Source organism: Prunus mume, linkage group LG1, assembly GCF_029339155.1.
Source record: "Prunus mume cultivar Tortuosa linkage group LG1, ASM2933915v1, whole genome shotgun sequence".
NCBI lineage: Eukaryota > Viridiplantae > Streptophyta > Magnoliopsida > Rosales > Rosaceae > Prunus > Prunus mume.
The window spans coordinates 8519971-8539666 of record NC_142698.1 but is presented as its reverse complement, the minus strand read 5'-3'; the positions used below and the strand labels follow the sequence as shown (position 1 = coordinate 8539666).

Here is a 19696-nt window from a genome sequence, read left to right as displayed (position 1 = left end):
AACAAAAAGTGAGCCCGCAATAATATTTGATTGGATTTCAAGTGCATGATATAAAGGCCCAATTTGAGATTGTTGTCACTTTTTAAAAATGTTGCTTTTGTTGTACCTTGAAAATAATTAGTTCTAAAGTAAAACTGTTTCATGTTTGGTAAACAATATTTTAAAGTGCAGTTAGTATAAAAAACAATGTCAAAACTATTTGGTAAGTTTTAATATAGAATTGTTGTAATTGTGAATAATGACTAAAATAGAGTTGATGTTAAAAGTGTTATGTGCTAACCATATGGTGGTTGTGGGTGGTGGTGTGTTGTGTTGGTGGAGGTGGATATGGTGATGACACCTTGACAAAGCGCGTGTGTGAGAAAATTCCCCTCTCCCTTCCCAACGCTGGCCCCATTTGTGCTTCCACCACTCCTCATTCCATACCATTTCAATCCCATGACAACTCTTATTCCCAACAACTATACATCAAGCTTCCCACTGGATGCTTTCGAGGGAACATTTCTTGGATTGATCACATGAAGAAAGTCATGTGAAAAAGGCCATGCAAAAGCAAAGCAACTAAAGGAACAAAAGGAAAAAAAGTGAAAGGCCACTACTTTTTTTGTTCCCTTCTTTTTTCATCTTTTTGTACGTGGATCAAAACATGGCCCTCTGTTCAGGTTGGGTCATATGCCTTCTCATTATTTAGTTGTCTATGCAAGCCCATGTGATATTATTAACAGAAGGTTACAAAGGACTGGAGGGGCTTCCTGTGTTCCTGGACTGCTGGAATCCCAGAATGCCCACAAAATCTCCTTTCCCATTTCTCAGAGTGCCATGTCCAAAATGGTAAAAGCCAACCACTTCTTTGGGTAATTGGGTGGGTGAAAAATTTAATTTAAAATTGTAAAATATTGTTGGGGTGAGAGAGGCTCGAACTCTCGACCTCAGGATAACTCAGAAGCTATGAGACCTACGCGCTAGCCAACTGCGCCACCACCCCGATGTTGATAATATCCTTGACTTTTTATATATTAACATAGGCCGTCTACACTAATAAAATAATGACTTTTCATATAGGGTCTCTCATATTTTACATTATCTTAGATACTAACAACATAAAAAAGGACATAGTAGATCAAGGATATGTAATTGTAAATTGCTGGACTGTTCCAGGAAGTGAAGCATCCCATAATGAACAAGACCAGCCCATGCCCTAGCCTGAATGATGACTTTTTAGTTGCTGGAATGTTCCAGGAAGTGAAGCATCCCACAATGAACAAGACCAGCCTATGCCTCAGCCTGAATGATGACTCATCAGGCAACACCAGCAACAACTGCTAAAGGAATGGTTGAACCGGAGCTCATCAGCAATGTCATAAAAATATAATAAATTACACTCTGGTTTGATTCACATTGATCCAGATCCAGAAAATCAACAGACTTGGATAATTTTCTCCACAAATCCATCAGAAGTAAATGCTTTGCTATATAGCACTTCCTCTGTTATTGTATCAAGAATGTGAAGCCTTATTCAGAACCCTACTTGAACAATTACTGAACGAACCACAACATATAGAATTTAGATAAGAAAGAATTAAAATCGAATCAAAAGGGATCGATCTTCAACCACTAGCGAGGATGTGGTTCAGTAAAAGTCTCATATTCCATTACTATGACAGAGTTACTCTTGGATCGATCTGACCTTGTTGCCCCTGAATTATATTCAGATCGTAACGACATGTCCAATCCAATGCTGCTATGCAAATAAAATGCAGGTTGGGAGGGCACTGGGAGAGTGAGGGAGTAGCTATTCATCATGAGAATAACAGATGCCATGGTTGGCCTATCAGCTACATTTTCTTGCACACATAATAATCCAATGTGGATGCATCTCATTATTTCATTTCTTGAACCAGTCTTCAATGTGGGATCTATTAGATTTGAAGCTGTCCCTTCCCTCCAACTTCTCCAGGCCTGAAATGATTTGTGAATTTGATCAGAGATAAGTTTTCTTTCTTTGATTCGTTGCACTAAATTGTATTGAGATACCAAAACTATATTATATTTTCACTTACGAAGCTTAGAAGATCCTCGCATTTTCTCCATGCTTGAAGCCACTATTTTTTTGTCCACTGACTATCTCTAGAACTAACACACCAAAACTGTAGACATCGGACTTAACAGAAAAGTGCCCACGCATTGCATACTCTGGAGCCATATACCCACTGCATATCAACAAAAAGAATGTCCGCGTTCACCAACACATTTGGAAAGGAAATTGTTGACATAACAGACATAAGCCCACAGGCAGTTAAGTGCATATTCTTACAAGGTCCCAACAATCCGACTAGTATTGCCTTGCGTTTGATCAGGCACGAACAACCTTGCCATGCCAAAATCTGAAATTTTGGGATTCATTTCTGCATCTATCAAGATGTTACTAGCTTTGAGATCACGATGAATAATTTTAAGGCGAGACTCTTCGTGGAGGTAAAGAAGGCCTCGAGCAGTGCCTACTATGATTTTGTAGCGCCTCACCCAATCTAGTTGTGCACGCTTTGTTGGGTCTGCAAATATATTAATGCAAAATCAAGACTTCAATTACAATGTTTGTTTGCATACATGTCACAAAATTGGAATTTTATAATAAACATTTGAAGTCGAACGAAAACAATGCATAATTCCAGACATACCAAATATGATGTGATCGAGACTTGCATTAGGGACATATTCATAGATAAGAAGCCTTTCATTTCCTTCCAAGCAGAAACCTAAGAGTGTAACTAAATTCCGGTGTTGAAGTTTAGCCACTAGTAAGACCTCATTTTTGAATTCTAAATCTCCTTGCCCCGAATTTGTAGAGAGCCTTTTTACAGCTATATCTTTTCCATTGAGAAGCCTACCCTGAAAAAATATATAGGTACGGAATGAAAAAACAGAAATGAGATAAGTTGTATTCAAGAAATATCAAAGTTATAAGTTCTTGTTATTAACTTGTCATTACCCTGTAAACAGATCCAAATCCGCCTCTCCAAGTTTATTTGCTTCAGAAAAGTCATCTGTGGAAACTCTAATGGTGGCCAAGTCAAATTGCAAGGATTCTGCAGATCCAATTTCATCTGTATCGTCGCTGCCTGAGGAACAATTGAAATTCTAAAAATGCCTATAAAAGTGGTAGTACTTGGCTTCCTCCCTATCAAATGGAATAATATGATTAATTAATGTTCACTGGAGTTGCGTCCTTACCTGGAATTAACTTCCTATTTTCAAGTTTTTTCTTTGTCCTCCTTACTCTTAAACAAATGCAGAAGAATATAACTATTAGTACCACAGAAACAACAATTGGTACAACAATAATGATGACAGTATGAGATCTGTTACTCTTTGATCCTGCAAAAATAAGAAATCTCATTTGCATTAATTTGAATGCATACATACATCCGTATATGAACCTAACAAAATATGCATTAGAAATCTATTCAACCCAAAATTGGTGTAGTGTAGTGTCAATGATAGCAATGGTCCATGAACTTGTACACGAGACAACTACATCAACTAAAAATTGAATTGAGGGACTAAAATATAACTCGTCTACAAATTCCTGGACAATTGCTCTAGTTAAGCCAACTTTATTTCTTCAAAGCATAATATACTGGGATGTAAATATATATATATATATGTACCTCCTGTACTGGTTGACGGTGGAGGAGGACTAGACAGTGGCGGCGGAGAAGACGGCAATGGTGGGACAGTTGTAGGGTCAACGAACCGATAGATCTCATACCTAAGATCACAGCTGGGTTTACTAATTCTAGCACCTACCTTCCCCTGACAACATTCTGGGATATCTGCCAAAGATCTACCCAAGCAATCACTGCAGATCTGCTCGGTCAAATCCGGCGTACACTGCGCAAGTCCATAGATTGTTTGGAAGTTGTTAGCGGTTGCGGTCCCTGCCGCAAATTTTCGAAGTGAACCGTTCCCTGCAGCTTGACCCCTTAGGTCCTGCAGTAGCGTACTCAGCTCTGGAAAAAACCCGTCGACGTCGTAGGACACGTTCTGTATGTTATACAACATTAAATTAGGGACAATTTCCATGGCTCCGTAGATGGAGCGGCTGGCGTAGCGAAGCGTGCACTGGTCAAATACAACGAAAGCTTCCTTTTGATTGGGACAGGACTGTGTGAGCAATTGTGTGGCGTTGCTGAGGCAGTAACGGCAAGGGTTCCCCGTGACATCCCCTCGACATAGCCCGATTGCGTAAACCTGGTCAGGGTTTTCCCCGTAGGATGAGTTGTAGAAGCCGTAGCCATTGCCGTTGTTGGAGGGGGAAGAAAGAAAAGAGAGAAGGGTGTTGAGGTTTGTCTGGTAGGTACTGTTGGTGGTGTAGTTGCCTTTATCGTTGTAACAATATGGGGCAGATTGAGTGCTGATCATGAGGAACAAAACGGGAGAAAGGAAGAACAGAAATCTGAAGGAGAACATTAATGGCGCCATTCTGTTTTGTACATTATTGTTGGTGAAATCAAAACTGTGCTTATATACTTTTTATTCTCTTGTCGTGTTGATAAAAAAGAAAAAAAAAGGGAAAAAAAGAGAGCATAATACATAAAAAAGAAAATGTAATTTATTTCTCAAATTGATTGAATATTAAACCATTTTTAATGATGGCTATGAGAGATTCACTATTATACCCAATATAAGGGCCTAAATTATAAAAATACCTCATATAAAATGCACTTTAGAAAACACCCAAAGTCCATTTACAACATAATAAAAAAGCTTTTAACTTCTTTTAAATTACAAAATTGCCATCAATTTCTTAAAACAAGCCTAATCCCAAGATCTCATATAAATACCCAAAACATTCAATAGACACCAAAGTAATTTAATAATCAATATTAAATTTATAAGACCAAATTGTCATTTTTTGGTTTTTTGTTTGTTTATAGAAATTCAATTGTGTAGAGTTTATTTATAATATTAATGCTAAAAATGGGTATATCACTAAATATCTCTATTGTATTCCGCTATTTACTTCTTTTTTTTCTCAGGATTTAGTTCTTTACTTTGGTTTTTTGATACGAAAGTTTTTAATTTTAATGTATTATATGAGAGAGAGAGAGAGAGAGAGAGAGAGAGCGTGTGCAAGAAGCTTTTTTTTTGGTCAACACGTGTGCAAGAACCTTAAGTTGGACTTTTCTCTCTTTTTTGCCCCTGACAAGAGAGAGAGAGAGGTGGGTGTGGCCCTGTGGTGTAGGATGGAGCAGTGGGCACATGCATCAGTGCCTATTTTCACCCAGATTTTGAATTTCAACTGACAAAAGAGAACTAGCCTACGTTCACAACTATTCACACGGTATAAGTCCGTGCCTTTTGGAGCAGTTTTCTACTGGTGGGATCAACTTTCTTCTCTCTCTATTGCTTTTTCTTTCTAGAACGAAATTAAACGTTGGCCACGTCCATTTGTATTTGTGTTAACTACCGCGTAATCTAGGTGAAAAGAAAAGAAAATTCCACAAAAGAAAAGGTGACGTAGTTTGATCGAACTTCTAAATCTAAAGCATACATAGGAAGTTCATGAGATTGGGAAAAGATCAATTTTAGGACGTCAAATATCCAATCATTTGAAAACAAAATAGATTAAATATCCACGCGTATCGAAATTAGTCTCCTTTTGTAAGTCTTCAAAAACGCCTTAGTATGTCCTGACTTGGGGATGGGGTAGCCTCCCCTCCTCCTAAACTTTTTCCACAAAAGAAAAGGTGACGTAGTTTTGTGAAAATTCTATGGTACATCGATTGTACTGGTACAACCACTTATCCAAGGATTGAGTTTGCATTTTTAAAATGGATGACTGAGATTGAATGACTGAATAACCTAATCTACAACAATTAGTGAAAAGTGCAAGAATAGTTGTATGTTTGATGATTACACTCAATATTAGAAGAAGTCTCAAATTTAAATTCTATTGTTATATTAATAAAAAAAGAAAAAAAGAGAGAGAGAGAGAGAGCATAATACATCAAAAAGAAATGTAATTTATTTATCAAATGATAAATATGTCATATAATAATACTCATACGAAGTCCCGCCACTTCCAATTCATCAAAATACTTCTTTTGACCATTTCACAATGTTTTAATTAAAATGTAGATGGAGATTGGACTGGTACTGATTTTGATTTTTGAGGATTGATTGAAACAGGAGTGGTTGATCAACACACACCATTTAATGATGACGTTTATGTGTCAAATGCCGCCACTATGAGGACCAACTTTCTTTTCTCTCCATTTGCATTTGAGTTAACTACCCCTAACGTGTAATCTGGGTCAAGGGAAAGGTAAAATTTTCCATGACAAGTGCTTTATGCATAGGAAGTTGATGAGATTGGGAAAAGATAAATTTTGGAAAACGAAATAGATTAACTACACGTATCCAAATTAGTCTCCTCTCCACTTTCAATTAACAATTTGGGTTATTTATAAAATTATTTGGGTGAAGCCGAGAACCCATAACCCTTAAAAGAATATTTCTAAAAGATTACACTATACTTATTAAGAACCTACCTAAACAATGAAGAAACCACACAGTTTAAAGGAAAAATGAATCAAAGGGTTCCTAATTACATCAATATAATTTCTTTTTCATATATTAGATTCCATAAATCATCAAGCACCATCAAGGATATCTATCGCGGATATAATTAATGAAGCCTCATTTTCTGGTGCTTTGTTAGAGTTGTTCTTGTATTGATCCAACCCTGTTGCCCTGGAATTGCCCTCCGATCCCAAAGACATGTCGAATGGCTGTGAGGGCACAGGGAGACTGAGGGAGTAGCTATTCAGCATCACAATAACAAAAGCCATGGTAGGCTTATCAGCCACATTTTCTTGCACACATAATAATCCAACGTGGATGCATCTTATTATTTCACTTCTTGAACCAGTCCTCAAGGTGGGATCTATTAGATTTGAAGCTGTCCTTTCCCTCCAATTTTTCCATGCCTACAATAATTTATGAATTAGAATAAATTAATTCGAGATAAAAATTTGTTTCTTTGTTGCATTCAATTTCACTAATATATAAATACTCACATAGCTTCAAAGATCCTTCACATTCTCTCCACAACGAAAACAACTATTTTTCTGCCCACTTACAATCTCTAAAATTAACACGCCAAAACTATAGACATCGAACTTAACAGAAAATTGCCCATGCATTACATACTCTAGAGCCATATATCCGATGTATATACCAATAAGAAGGTCAACATTGACTAGCATGGACGAAGATTTTGGAAATCATTGATATATCATGATATGAGTAAAATAAAAGCCACATATATAGCATGGTTAAGTACTTACTAGGCCCCCACAATTCGACTAGTAATGTCATGTGTTTGGTCAAGCACGAACGATCTTGCCATGCCAAAATCAGAAATTTTGGAGTTTATTTCGGTTTCTATCAAGATGTTACTAGCTTTCATGTCAAAGTGAATAATTCTAAGGCGAGAATCTTCATGGAGATAAAGGAGTCCATGCACAATGCCTACTATGACTTTGTAGCCCATATCCAAATCCAGTTGTGTGCGCTTGACTCGATGGATTCTGATGTTTGTTTAATGTCATAATTTTATGATTAGTGCCTACGTTCACAACTATTCACACGGATAGAAATACGTTGGGCATAAGTCCGTGCCTTTTGACCCAAAAAATAAAGAAAAAAGAAAAGAAAAGAAAAGATCCGTGCCTTTAGAACAGTTTTCTACTAGTGGGACAATGTAAGAATTCCCTGCTTGACCAAATCCTGCCAATTCCAATTCATCAAAATACTTCTTTGACCATTTCACACTGTTTTAATTAAAATGCAGATGGAGACTGGACTGGTAATGATTTTGACTTTTGAGGATTGATTGAAACAGGAGTTGTTGAGGACCAACTTTTTTTTTTTTTTTTTTTTCTTTCTCTCTATTGCCTTTTCTTTCTACAACCAAATTAAACGTTGGCCACATCCATTAGCATTTGTGTTAACTACTGCGTAATCTGGGTCGAAGGAAAGGAAAATTCCACAAAAGAAAAAGTGATGTAGTTTTTGATCCAACTTCTAAATCTAAAGCAAAATATAGATTAACTATGACCTATGTTCAATATGGCAGTTGACCTATGTTCTATAATAATTTAATTCCAATACATGCTTCCAAGTTAGCTATTTGTTGGTAATTTTTAACAACAATATTAAAACCTTGCAAGTGCACAAATCAAATGATAGTATAGTAAGCAAGCAAGGGTCAATCCCACAGAGATTGTAATCAAAAGAGATGTTTATCAATGTCACGCAACGAAAATTAAAACACAATGACTTCCACACACACCAACACCAGGGGGGTTTTGATTTGATTTTGTGAATAAAACAAAACAAGGAAAAGAAAACAAAACAGAATTTAAATTAGAGTTTAAGAGAAATTGGTTTAGAATCAATCAAGAACAATAGCTAGGACACTATCCACCTCCAAACAATCAATCAATCCATAAAAAACAATAGATAATCAATTTCTAGCAAGCATATGATGACGACACTCACAACAACATCATGGCATTTGACTCGAGTTGTATGATTCTCTCTTAAGTGTATGTAGAGTGTATGACATTTACATCAATACGTGTATTCTTAATTGAAATCTAGTATGGCATTTACTCAAATTAACAATCAAGAATCCATTAAGATCAAAGAGAATATGAGTGTCACAAAAACTCTAAAACATGACATTTATTATTAGGAATTCAAGAATTGATTTCTCATAACTAGTTCTTAACCCAATTATTCGTTGCAAACAAGAACACATTCAATATGGCAATTGACCTATGTTCTACAACAATTTAATTCCAATACATGCTTCAAAGTTAGCTACTCAAAGAAACAAAATATCAGAATTCACATAACATAGAGAAACCGAAATCATCACGCTTGTAGAAATTGAAAATCCATTCAAACTTGTTTATAGAATTGAAATCATGTTTAGGGCTTCAAGATTAAGCCCTAACTAACAAGAAATTAGTTACTCATGTTCTTGGATGAACTCAAAAATAAATACATAAGAACTGAAAAGTAAAAGAAGGAAGGAAAAGAAAGAACTTGTTGGCAGCTTTCTCCTCTTGCGCGGTTGATCTCTTTAGGACGTGAATCCATTGTATGAGGGCCTTGGCTGGCCTTTTATATCACTTATATCAGAGTTCTAAACCCTAAGATTGACTGAAAAGTCATCCAAGAAGCCTTGATAAACAAGGAATCCAAATAGGAAAGTAAAAATCACAATTCCTAACTCCATAGGGAAATACAGCTCAGCCCATTTGTCACACGATTTGGGGATCTTCGGCCTTGTAGAAAAATTATTAAAAATATATTTTAGAAAGATAAATGTCTTATATTTCCAACCATATATAGCACGTAACTTGGAAAATTCGGGAAAGCTTCCGTTTCTTCACATTCACGTAACATGTACGAAACTGTCCTGTCTGCACGTGGGCTAACTTTACTTGTAATAATGTACCAATTGGGTCAGTAGAAAATTCTAGAAAAATCACAAATTGAACTTCAAGATGTTAACTTTCATCTCCAATTGGCCTTGCGCTAAAATTCCTCCGAAAAGTTGATTTTTCCTTAAAAACATTCTAAGAGCGCAGAAAAGCTGAAAATCAGAAAAGTAAAGTAATAAGCCCTTTTTAAATCTAGTTCTTCTACAAAACCTAAGTAAAAAGAGTACATAAATGAGTATATTTATGAACTTATCACTACTCAAAGAAACAAAATATCATAATTCACATAACATAAAGAAACCGAAATCATCACGCTTGTAGAAACTGAAAATCCATTCAAACTTGTTTATAAAATTGAAATCATGTTTAGGGCTTCAAGATTAAGCCCTAACTAACAAGAAATTAGTTACTCATGTTCTTGGATGATCTAAAAAATAAACACATAAGAACTGAAGATTAAAAGAAGAAAGGAAAAGAAAGAACTCGTTGGCAGCTTTCTCGTCTTGTGCGGTTGATCTCTTTAGGATGTGCCTCTTTGTATGGGGGCCTTGGCTGGCCTTTTATATCACTTATATCAGAGTTTTAAACCCTAAAATTGACTGAAAATTCGTCCAAGAAGTCTTGGTAAACAAGGAATCCAAATAGGAAAGTGAAGATCACAATTCCTAACTCCATAGGGAAATACAGCTCAGCCCAATTGTCACACAATTTGGGGATCTTTGGCTTTTTATAAAAATCAGTAAAAATATATTTTAAAAAGATAAATGTCTTATCTTTCCAACCATATATAGAACGTAACTTGTAAAATTCAGGAAGGCTTCCATTTCTTCACATTCAAGTAACATGTACGAAACTGTCCTATCTGCACGTGGGCTAACTTTACTTGTAATACTGTACAAATTGGCTCGGTAGAAAATTCTAGAAAAATCCATATTGAACTTCAGGATGTTATCTTTCATCTCCAATTGGCCTTGCGCTAAATTTCCTTTGAAAAATTGATTTTCCCTTAAAAACCTTCTAAGAGCGCAAAAAAGTTGAAAATCAGAAAAGTAAAGTAATAAACCCTTTTTAAATCTAATCTCCTACAAAACCTAAGTAAAAGGAGTACATAAATGAGCATATTTATGGACTTATCATAAACAAAATCAAGACAGTTCAAAGTCAATGTATAAAAGAGAATGGTTAGGAAGCCACTGGAAGTTGTTCGTTATAGAGCTGGGCCTATAGCATGTTATAAACAAAACCAAGACAAATGCAATAGCAAATACCTCCACCTATTCCATCGCAAGCAATCAACAGCCAAGAGTGTAAAAAAAAAAAAAAAAAAAAAGCAATCAACATCCAAGCAATCAACAACCGGTAGAGAATAAGATCATTACAGTCAAACAATCAACAAGCCTTTCCATCAATTCCCACGTAGATTTAAAGAGGTAGACTCGTCAATGTTCTACGTCTTTAAAAGAGAAGAGTAATCTGACAATAGGATGTAGAGGAGTTTGTATTTTTCTAAAACTTAATATGAGTGGTGGGGTGTGTGGGGTGTATATAGATGTACTAGGATTAATTATTAAGTTGGATGACCTTTTTTTGTCTTTTTACACAATAATAAAACTTACAGCTTAATGATTTAAGTATCGGGGTGAATAAAGAGAAGTGCGAGGTTCAAATAGAAAATCTTTATCTAATTCATGAAATTGGAAACCTCTAATCTGAAGCTCAACGTCCATTTAGGAATAAGAGGTCAAGTCAAGCATCTAGCTTTTTCTTCTTTTTTGTTTTTGCAAATTATGATTCTGGTCTCTATAATTTGGCAAAATATGACGTTGGTGTTGGTAATTAAATTTCAATTTTAGTGGAAAATTAAAAATCATTTAGTGCCACATCAAATACTTGACTAGAATTATGAATTATGATCTCATCCGACCATATAATACTGCCCACTAAATTGGCCCTAAAAGAAAGCTACATCACAACAATATGAGTCTAGCCACAACAAAAGTATCAAACTCATTGAGAACATATATTGTCCTCGGTGTCCATGTGAATCAAACTTGAGACCTCCTCTAACTAAAAATACTACTAAAACAAAGGCTAGCTGTTAGTAGCCCAAAGTTCCTTTTAAGTTTAGAAATTGTCATAGCTCTGTTCTGTGAGCAGATCCGAAACATCTTGTAAAATAACATCAATTTCGATTCCCATCACCCATCTAAATTTACAGAGTTTACAGAAATTGTGTTTATATACTTTTTATTGTGGAAAAGATTTGTGTGTGAAAATTTTTCAACGATGCGTATGTTGAACTTTTTAGCCTCACATTTGTTGTAGTACGGCAAAATGTTGGACTTTCAAAGAAAGGCTCTTGTGTTTGTTCAGCAAATTCAAATTGAATAGGACGTCAAGTTATTTAGAGTGACGAAAAAGTTTTCGTTACGCAATCTTTGAGCGACGGAAAATGTTCGTCGCGCAAATCTATGCGCGACGACATGTAATGCGCGACAGAAATATTTTCATCGCGCATACCTGCTCAATGAGACGAAATTTTACATCACGCAAAATTTTTTTATTTTATATTTTATATTTTAAATTTGCGCGACCAACGTCGCGCAAAAATAAATATTTTATTATTTAAATTTAATTTTCCGTTTCTTTTATTTTGTTAATTTAAATTTAAAATTTAGTTGATTTTTTTTTTCAATAAAAGAAAATTGCATTAAACAAATGTAATGAAGAGAAAAGAAATGTTATAAAATAATATAAATGTAATTACAAGAAAAATTGTTAAAATGTAATAACAAATAAAAAACTAATCGAATAAAGTTCCAAAATCAACGTGGTCGTCTGTGAGATGCGGCTCGGACGTCTGCATTGTCGTGCGGGGTAGATGTGTGGTGGCTGTTGGGGAGGCGGGAGGTCGAGGAGGAACCAAACTGCGGGATTGGAATGCCGGACCGAGCAAGGGACTCTAGAATCATAGACATATGACCCTTAAGCTCGGCCACCGTCGCCGCCAAAGCAATCACCGCTTGATCGCTGACGATGAACGGGTATAGGTTCCCGCCATAGGCATCCCCATCCCTCGACAATATGTCCCGGGCCTCCTCCCGAGAGTTTGATCCAACGTCTCCATCAAGATTTGAAACCCCGCATCCTGTGGAGGATGCAGATGAGCGGAGTATCGAGGAAGTTAGGAGCAGACTCAAGAACCAACTGGCTCCTTCCACCATCGTCGTCTGTTTAATTAAAATTACAGAATTAAAACATAAAATATTAAAATTAATTAAAACATTCATATATTAACCATGACACTTGAATGCGTATATAATAATTAAAATTAAAGAATACTTACATGAATGGACTCGGCCAACTCATTCCCAGGTCGAACATAAACGTCGCCAAAGACGTCGATCTCCGGGAATTTGGACCCCGTGAATTGAACAAGACAAGAAAAATGTTAGTGCGAAAAATAGAAATTAATATTAATTACATATTCAAAATTGGATATAAAACTAATTTATTATTACCCGTCGTCGTGCGTCCATCCTATATGAGAAGGCCTGAACTCTGAATGGTGGAGAAGAGTCTTCTTCTTCCTATTGCCTTATTTATCTGTGGCCTTATTCTGTTACACAAAAAATAAACGTATCAGTTGAAATTGAAATGAAATAGAAAAAATTAAATAAACATTAGTAAGAAACATGTAATAAGTTTGAACTTAATATAAAAATAAAAATACCACATATTTGGGTGCCGGAAAATGAGCGCAGAGCCACGCCCAACTATCCTCCCGCCCTCAAGCTCCTTCCGCAACCTCTTGAAGAGCGACTATGATCATCAAATGCTTGAAAATGGTGGTGCAAGTCGCTCTTCCACCGCTTGTACCTCTCACCAAAAAGTCTATTGACGTACGCCAATGACTCATCATCGAGGTCCTCCAACTTGTAGCTCGTCTGCAATAAATTCATTATAGACTAGGCATATAAATAAATAAAATTTGAAGGACAAACAAATAAAATGTAGGATACATACCGACAAATGTCCGGGCACCTCCATCTTCACCTCGTTAGGTATGACCTTTCAAGACTTCCATTGCATAGGGCATTGGGTCCAAACGACATGACCAATGTCGTGGGCCAAAGAGCTCATGCAATTCCGCCGTCGAGGCTGCCCGATGCCGCTCGTCGATTCGATGTTGATATGATTTGTTGGTCACCAGTGACCTTCGCCGTCTTCAAGCTGCCGACATGGCCCCCAAGTGTTCTTCTTCGCTGCAAAGAAATATGAAATGAACGTTAAATAAATAAGATATGCAACTAGAAAATATTGGTCCAAAAGAACGGAGGTGAAGGAAATCTTTACGGGTTGTGACCCCGACAAGCAAGAAGATTGCATCGATATGGTGTCGGAGAGGTGCTTTGGTGTGGGCAATGACGACGCGCTGGCGCTAGGCACTAACGGAGTTGCGCCAGCGACGACATCGATGACACCGGCGCGACCGGACACCCTTGGACCAATCGGCAAGTGGTCCATCGCTGAGCTGGAGAGCAATGTGGTCGCGATAGGTGCGGCGGGAGGCGACTCATGGCAGCCACCACCGCTTTATGACTTCTAATTAGGTTCGACATCTGCACAACGGAACAAGCAGGAACTAATTGAAGAACACAAAATATCCTAACCAACCTTCAAACTAAGTAGATATATATTACATATCTAAATAATATAACAGATTTACATATCTATTTGCTTATGTATTAACCAGCCAAGCATTCATGTTCCAAGTTTAATAAGAAACCGCAATTGACAAACAAAATTAAAACCTAAACAAGAAATGAAACTAATAGGAAAACAAATTATCCTAATACATGCTCCTGCATCAGAAAATGCGTAAAACCGTAATAAGAGAGAAAACTGAAAAAGTTTGCTAAATTGTACAACTAATAGCGAGCAACCAATACATGCAGTTTAACAAAACTATAACCAGCATAATACCGTTCTACCATTTATGCACCAAAATGTAACCAGCAATGATAACCTTGAAGCAGCAGAAACATAACCAATTAATCATCATTCAAGAACTGAACAAAGCATAACACCGAAAAAGACCCTAAAACAATCCATCTAATCAAGCAATACGTAATGCATAATCCCGACACCAAGAAGACAGAATGAATCACCTACAGAGAACCTAAAACAACCACTTAAACAGCAAAAGTCCCAATTTCCAGCAAAGCCCCAATCCCCAATTAATCAACATTCACAATCACATCCACTCAAAACCTAAACAATACATGCAAACCAACAACAGAACCTAAAAACAATCCAATTATTACAGAAGCCCTAATTAATTTCCATCAAATAATCAGAACCTAAACAATACAGAGCAATTAAAAACGCAATTCCTAAATAATTTCATGAAACCCAAATTTTTATTTTGACAAAAAAAACCCTAATTTTGTTTATTCAAAATTCAGATCCAAAGCAATTAGAGGAAGAGGAGAATATACCTGATATTGAGATGTGAGAGTTAGCCTGAGAATCGAGCAATTTGACGAAAGGGATCGAATGAGAGGTCTGAGAGGGCTCGAATGAGAGAGCTCAGAGGGTGTGAGAGGGTTCGAAGGTTCGGATGAGGAAGAGGAACCGAGAGGGTTCAAGTGAGAGGGTGAGAGGTCGGAGGTTCAAGCGAGAGGGTGAGAGTGGCGAGAGGGTTCACTCTGAGAGGGTGAGAGGGTTCAACGGGGATTTAAACTGATAGGGTTTGAGGGTTCAAATTGAAGTTTAGGGTTTGAGGGTTTGAAGTCGAGATGGTTCGATATGAGGAGGTTCGAGCTAGGGTTCGAACTGAGCGATAACTAAAATAAAAAACGCGATTTTTCATGAAGGGTCGCCTATATTTTGACATCTTGCACAATGAAAAACAAAAATTGTCGCAAGAATGATGTTTTTGTGCGACATAAAATAATGGCGTCGCGAAGGTAATATTTTAATCATCAAATTACACGACACTGCGCGTACAACATGACATTTCGTCGCATACGATTCTCAGAACTTAAACCCTAAAACCTAAATCCTAAACCCTAAGCGCCAAAAATTTCACATCTTCGCGTACAAATGGTATTCATTCAAGTAGCTCAAATATGCTACGCCGACGATAATTTGTTTAATCGTCGTGCAAGATTATGTAAATAAATCCATAAACCCTAAACCCTAAACCCTAATGGGAAAATGTGACAACATGCGTGACGTAGAAAATAATCCGTGCCGCAAATCTCTCGAAACCAAAATATTTTAGTTTTATTCAATTTCGTAATTAGTATTTTGTTTTTAGTATTATTTATTTTGTGAAGAATTAGTTTTAAAATTTTTTAATTTATTTATGAAATGATTGAATAAATAGTATTTAATTTTTATATGGCACTACTACAAAAAGTGAAAAAGACGACCAGTAAAACACGACCTAAGTGAAAACAAGTTGTTTTTTAAAAGACGACGGTTTTATAAAACCGCTGTGTAATAACACATTAGACAACTAAAAATTGGAGTTTCAAATGGCTGTTCCTCAAAACACGCGTACTTAATTAAAAAACCCGTCTTATTGAAATAGGATTTTCAAGTGGTAAAATCATAGCCAACAAATAACGGCCGGAAGTTATGAACCGACCGACGTAGAAAGTAAAGACGACGATTTAAAAGCCGCCGCTTTTACTCTTAAATTAACACTGACCAAGTTTTCGATAAGGCGCCGTATAATTACAAATAAATCACACGGCGGTAAAATACAAAATACCGCGTCGATTAAATTAATGTACAACTACGGCAAGGTAAATATCGACGCTTTCTTGTATTTTAACGACTACGACGATATCTTTAAATCTTACCAAGTTGGGGGGTTTCATTTAACGACGTATTATAGAATTTAGCGTCGTATTTGTCCACTTTATACGCTACATTATATTTAAACCGTGCGTCTGAATAAGAATTTTTAACAATTTATTTCTTGGATTTTGTTATCCTACGTCGGTAGATCTACTTAACACAAATTGATAATAACCACGACGGTTTATATAGAAAACCGTCGATAACATTAATTCGAGATCACAAGGGTTAGGAAATCTTACAAGATGGAACTCTGTTGCTCATCATAATCTTACCTGAAAAGACAATATTTAGAGGTTAATGATGTATGTGTATTTGTGTCTTGAGATAGCGCTATACAATAACATTCAAGTAGTACGAAAATTTGCTTCAATTTGACGCGGGACCTCGATTTGTAATCGAGAGAGACAATTTTTTGGAAGTGATGATGTGTGTGCGTTTGTGTATACTCACACAAACAAACGCACACACACATCCACATCCAAACAATTGCCTCCTAAAACTTCCGACGGCACAACATTTGCAATCAGAGAGACAATTTTTTGAAAATTGGTGATGTGTGTATGTTTGTGAATCAGATACACAAACATACACACAAACCAACATTCAAACAATTGCCTCCCAAGAGATGAGGTGAGACAGAGAAAGGGGCAAGAAGAAGTTGAAACCCCAATCGAATACTAAAACTGAAAGAACCCGTGAAAAAAAACCCTATTTATAATTAAAAAACCAAATCCACGTCGGTTATATTACACATAACGACGTTTAACAAAAATAATCCACGTCGGTTAAACAAATACATTACGTCGCTTTATTCTTACTTAAGACGACCATAAAGACGATTTGTATAACAAAAAACATATGTTTTTATATTTTTATTTGATTTTTATCACCCAGAAAAGAAACTTTACAAATTCTAGAACATTAATTTCCTCGGGAAAAAACTATATTTATAAGGCAATCGCTGTTTTTGAAAAATAAACTGAAAGAAAAAGGGAAAAAAAATTATATTTATAATAAAAAAATAAAATCCACGTCGGTTATATTACACATAACGACATTTAAAAACGAATCCACGTCGCGGTAAAAAAATATTACGTCTTTAGTTTAGTGTTATTCCACGTCGGTATATTACAATAAAACAGACGTATATTATAAAAATAAACGCGTCGTAAATTTAAAAAAACCCGCCGTGTTAAATATTTCTACCATGACGCGAGATATTGAGTTATCGACTTTTATTTAGGAGTTTACTACAGCTGGTAGTACTTCTACAACACTATCGCATTCAGATTATGTACCACGTCCTAAGTTCAAATTATTGTTAGTTTGTCTATTATCGTTAATACGTCGTCGCTCTATGTAAACCGCCTTATTACTATGAAAGCGGTTTGTATACATATACAACTTTCACGCCTACCGACTTACACATGCAATCGTTTCCAAACCGAGAAAAATTTCAATCTCCTGAGAAAACTTTTCGCCTTTTTCCTTGTCGAAACATCGCGTGAGTATCTCATCGCCTTCCTCTCATCTTAAGCTCGCGTCACTGAACTTAAACACCAAATCCGAGAAAGCTTTCATTGCATAAAGTAAGCTTTCATTTCTCTATTTTGTTGCTATTTTGCATGCTCATACGGTTTTTGTTTTGAAAATCTTTTTACCTTTTTTTGGCGAAAATCATTTTTATTCTTTCAAGTTTGATAAAATACAGAAGAGAGGAAAGTTTCCAACTTTGAACACAACTAATTCAACTAAATAAGGCACGGTAGCTTCTTATTTACGTGGTTAAATATGTAGACCACGACGGTTCGTCATCGTGTCCTAGCGTCGTCTTAAAATTGATCTAAGTTGTTTTTAAAATGACGGTCAATTTTTTATTTGCTTGTAGTTGCGTGTTTGATCTCAACCATGGTTTCGCTTTTTATTTGATAAAATACAAAGACAAAGAAAGTAGGTTTGGTATCTTATATAGGAGCCGATGTATCTTATTATTGGCGCGTGTGAATAGCCCATCTACGATGCGTTATACTAAGATAAACCGTCGTCTATAAAAAATGCCAAAGCTTTCTTTCTTTTTCTTTGTATTTTATCAAATTAGGAAAAACAAAACCATGTTTCAGAGAAATTAAACCTGCAATCGCAAAATTCACAGAAAAGAAAAATGTTTTTGGTTTCTTATAAATACGGACGGTAGCTTATTATTCACGTCATGAATATCCATAACACGGACGTTATATTAATATTTACGCCATCGTGTTAATTTGAATATCCACTGACGTCGTGTAAATAAATATGCGCCGTAATAAGTTCTTTTTACGTCTTATTTAATATTGTTAAAGTCGTTGTTTAAACATATTATATTGTTTCTTCTTTAAACATTTATTCGTCTGATGTTATGTTATTACGTCATATAAAATCTTATCATCGTGAGTATTTTATAAATAACCGTCGTTTGTGTTCTAATTTTTTCTGAAATATTTTCACTTGCAGTGTTTGTTTTTTCTGTAACCATGGTTTCTCAAGACCAAAGTAAGGACTCTGGCTCCAAAAAATTGGAATGGTAACTCCTCAAGACAAGCCCTTGAAGAAGATGAAGTTATGTTTCATCGCCTGAAGACAGAACCCAACCAGCCACGACAACAATTTACTGAGGATTCAAAGTCAGGTCGAGGTATGAGCACAATGCCTCGTGTTGTGAAGAGAAAATTGCAGAAAATCAAACGCAGTTGTTGAGTACAATAAAGGGAAAGGATGTGGCCTACACATACCTTGAGATGCACGTCCTACATTGGTGTGTTGGCACGCTCCAGAGTCCCACTTGTGGACAAGAAATGGGCTGAAATCCCAAGGATATAAAGGAAGCCAGATTTGGGAAGCCGTTGGACATGGCTTTTGGTAGTCAAGTGGGCAAGACCTCAGGTGTTATCTTCTGCTGCCAAGAAATGGAAAGGATTTCAAGTCTGCTGACGAGGCATTATATCCTTCCATACATGAAGGAGAGGGAGAAATTAAGCCAACCCCCAAGTATATAAATTCATAGAAAGCGAGAATGGGATGCCTTTGTAGCTAAGGTTATCCAAAGAATTTGAGTACTGTGAATTCTCAACATTCCAGATTAGGGAGAAACTTGAGTACAATCATCGATTGTCTTGAAAAGGATATGCTGGTTTGGAGGATCAATTGGAGGAAACCATGCCTGAGGTAGAAATTGATTGATCTACCTTATGGAAGAAAGCTAAACAGGACAAACATGGTAACATCCCGGATCCAAAGGTGGCAGAGAAAGCAAAATTAATTGT

General features: G+C 36.2%; 1 protein-coding gene, 1 non-coding gene and 1 pseudogene across 2 annotated transcripts; all 3 read right to left on the bottom strand.

The window, feature by feature from the left end:
* Positions 1-900: 900 nt before the first annotated feature.
* Positions 901-985, bottom strand: TRNAM-CAU (transfer RNA methionine (anticodon CAU)). Its single transcript is given in 2 exon segments — positions 901-936; positions 948-985. It is a non-coding gene; the product is annotated as a tRNA-Met (tRNA).
* Positions 986-3452: 2467 nt separating this feature from the next.
* LOC148920938 (cysteine-rich receptor-like protein kinase 26) lies at positions 3453-4482 on the bottom strand. Its single transcript, XM_089047490.1, has 2 exons — positions 3669-4482; positions 3453-3460 (listed from the first exon to the last, which is right to left on the bottom strand). The coding sequence occupies exons 1-2, from the start codon at positions 4480-4482 to the stop codon at positions 3453-3455; spliced, it is 822 nt and encodes a 273-aa protein (XP_088903616.1).
* Positions 4483-6656: 2174 nt separating this feature from the next.
* LOC148920937 (cysteine-rich receptor-like protein kinase 29 pseudogene) lies at positions 6657-7226 on the bottom strand (annotated as a pseudogene).
* Between the last annotated feature and the right edge of the window lie 12470 nt (positions 7227-19696).

Bases quoted from the DNA above. Each gene is read 5' to 3' on its own strand.
- LOC148920938 (XM_089047490.1), bottom strand. From the start codon at position 4,482: ATGGCGCCATTAATGTTCTCCTTCAGATTTCTGTTCTTCCTTTCTCCC.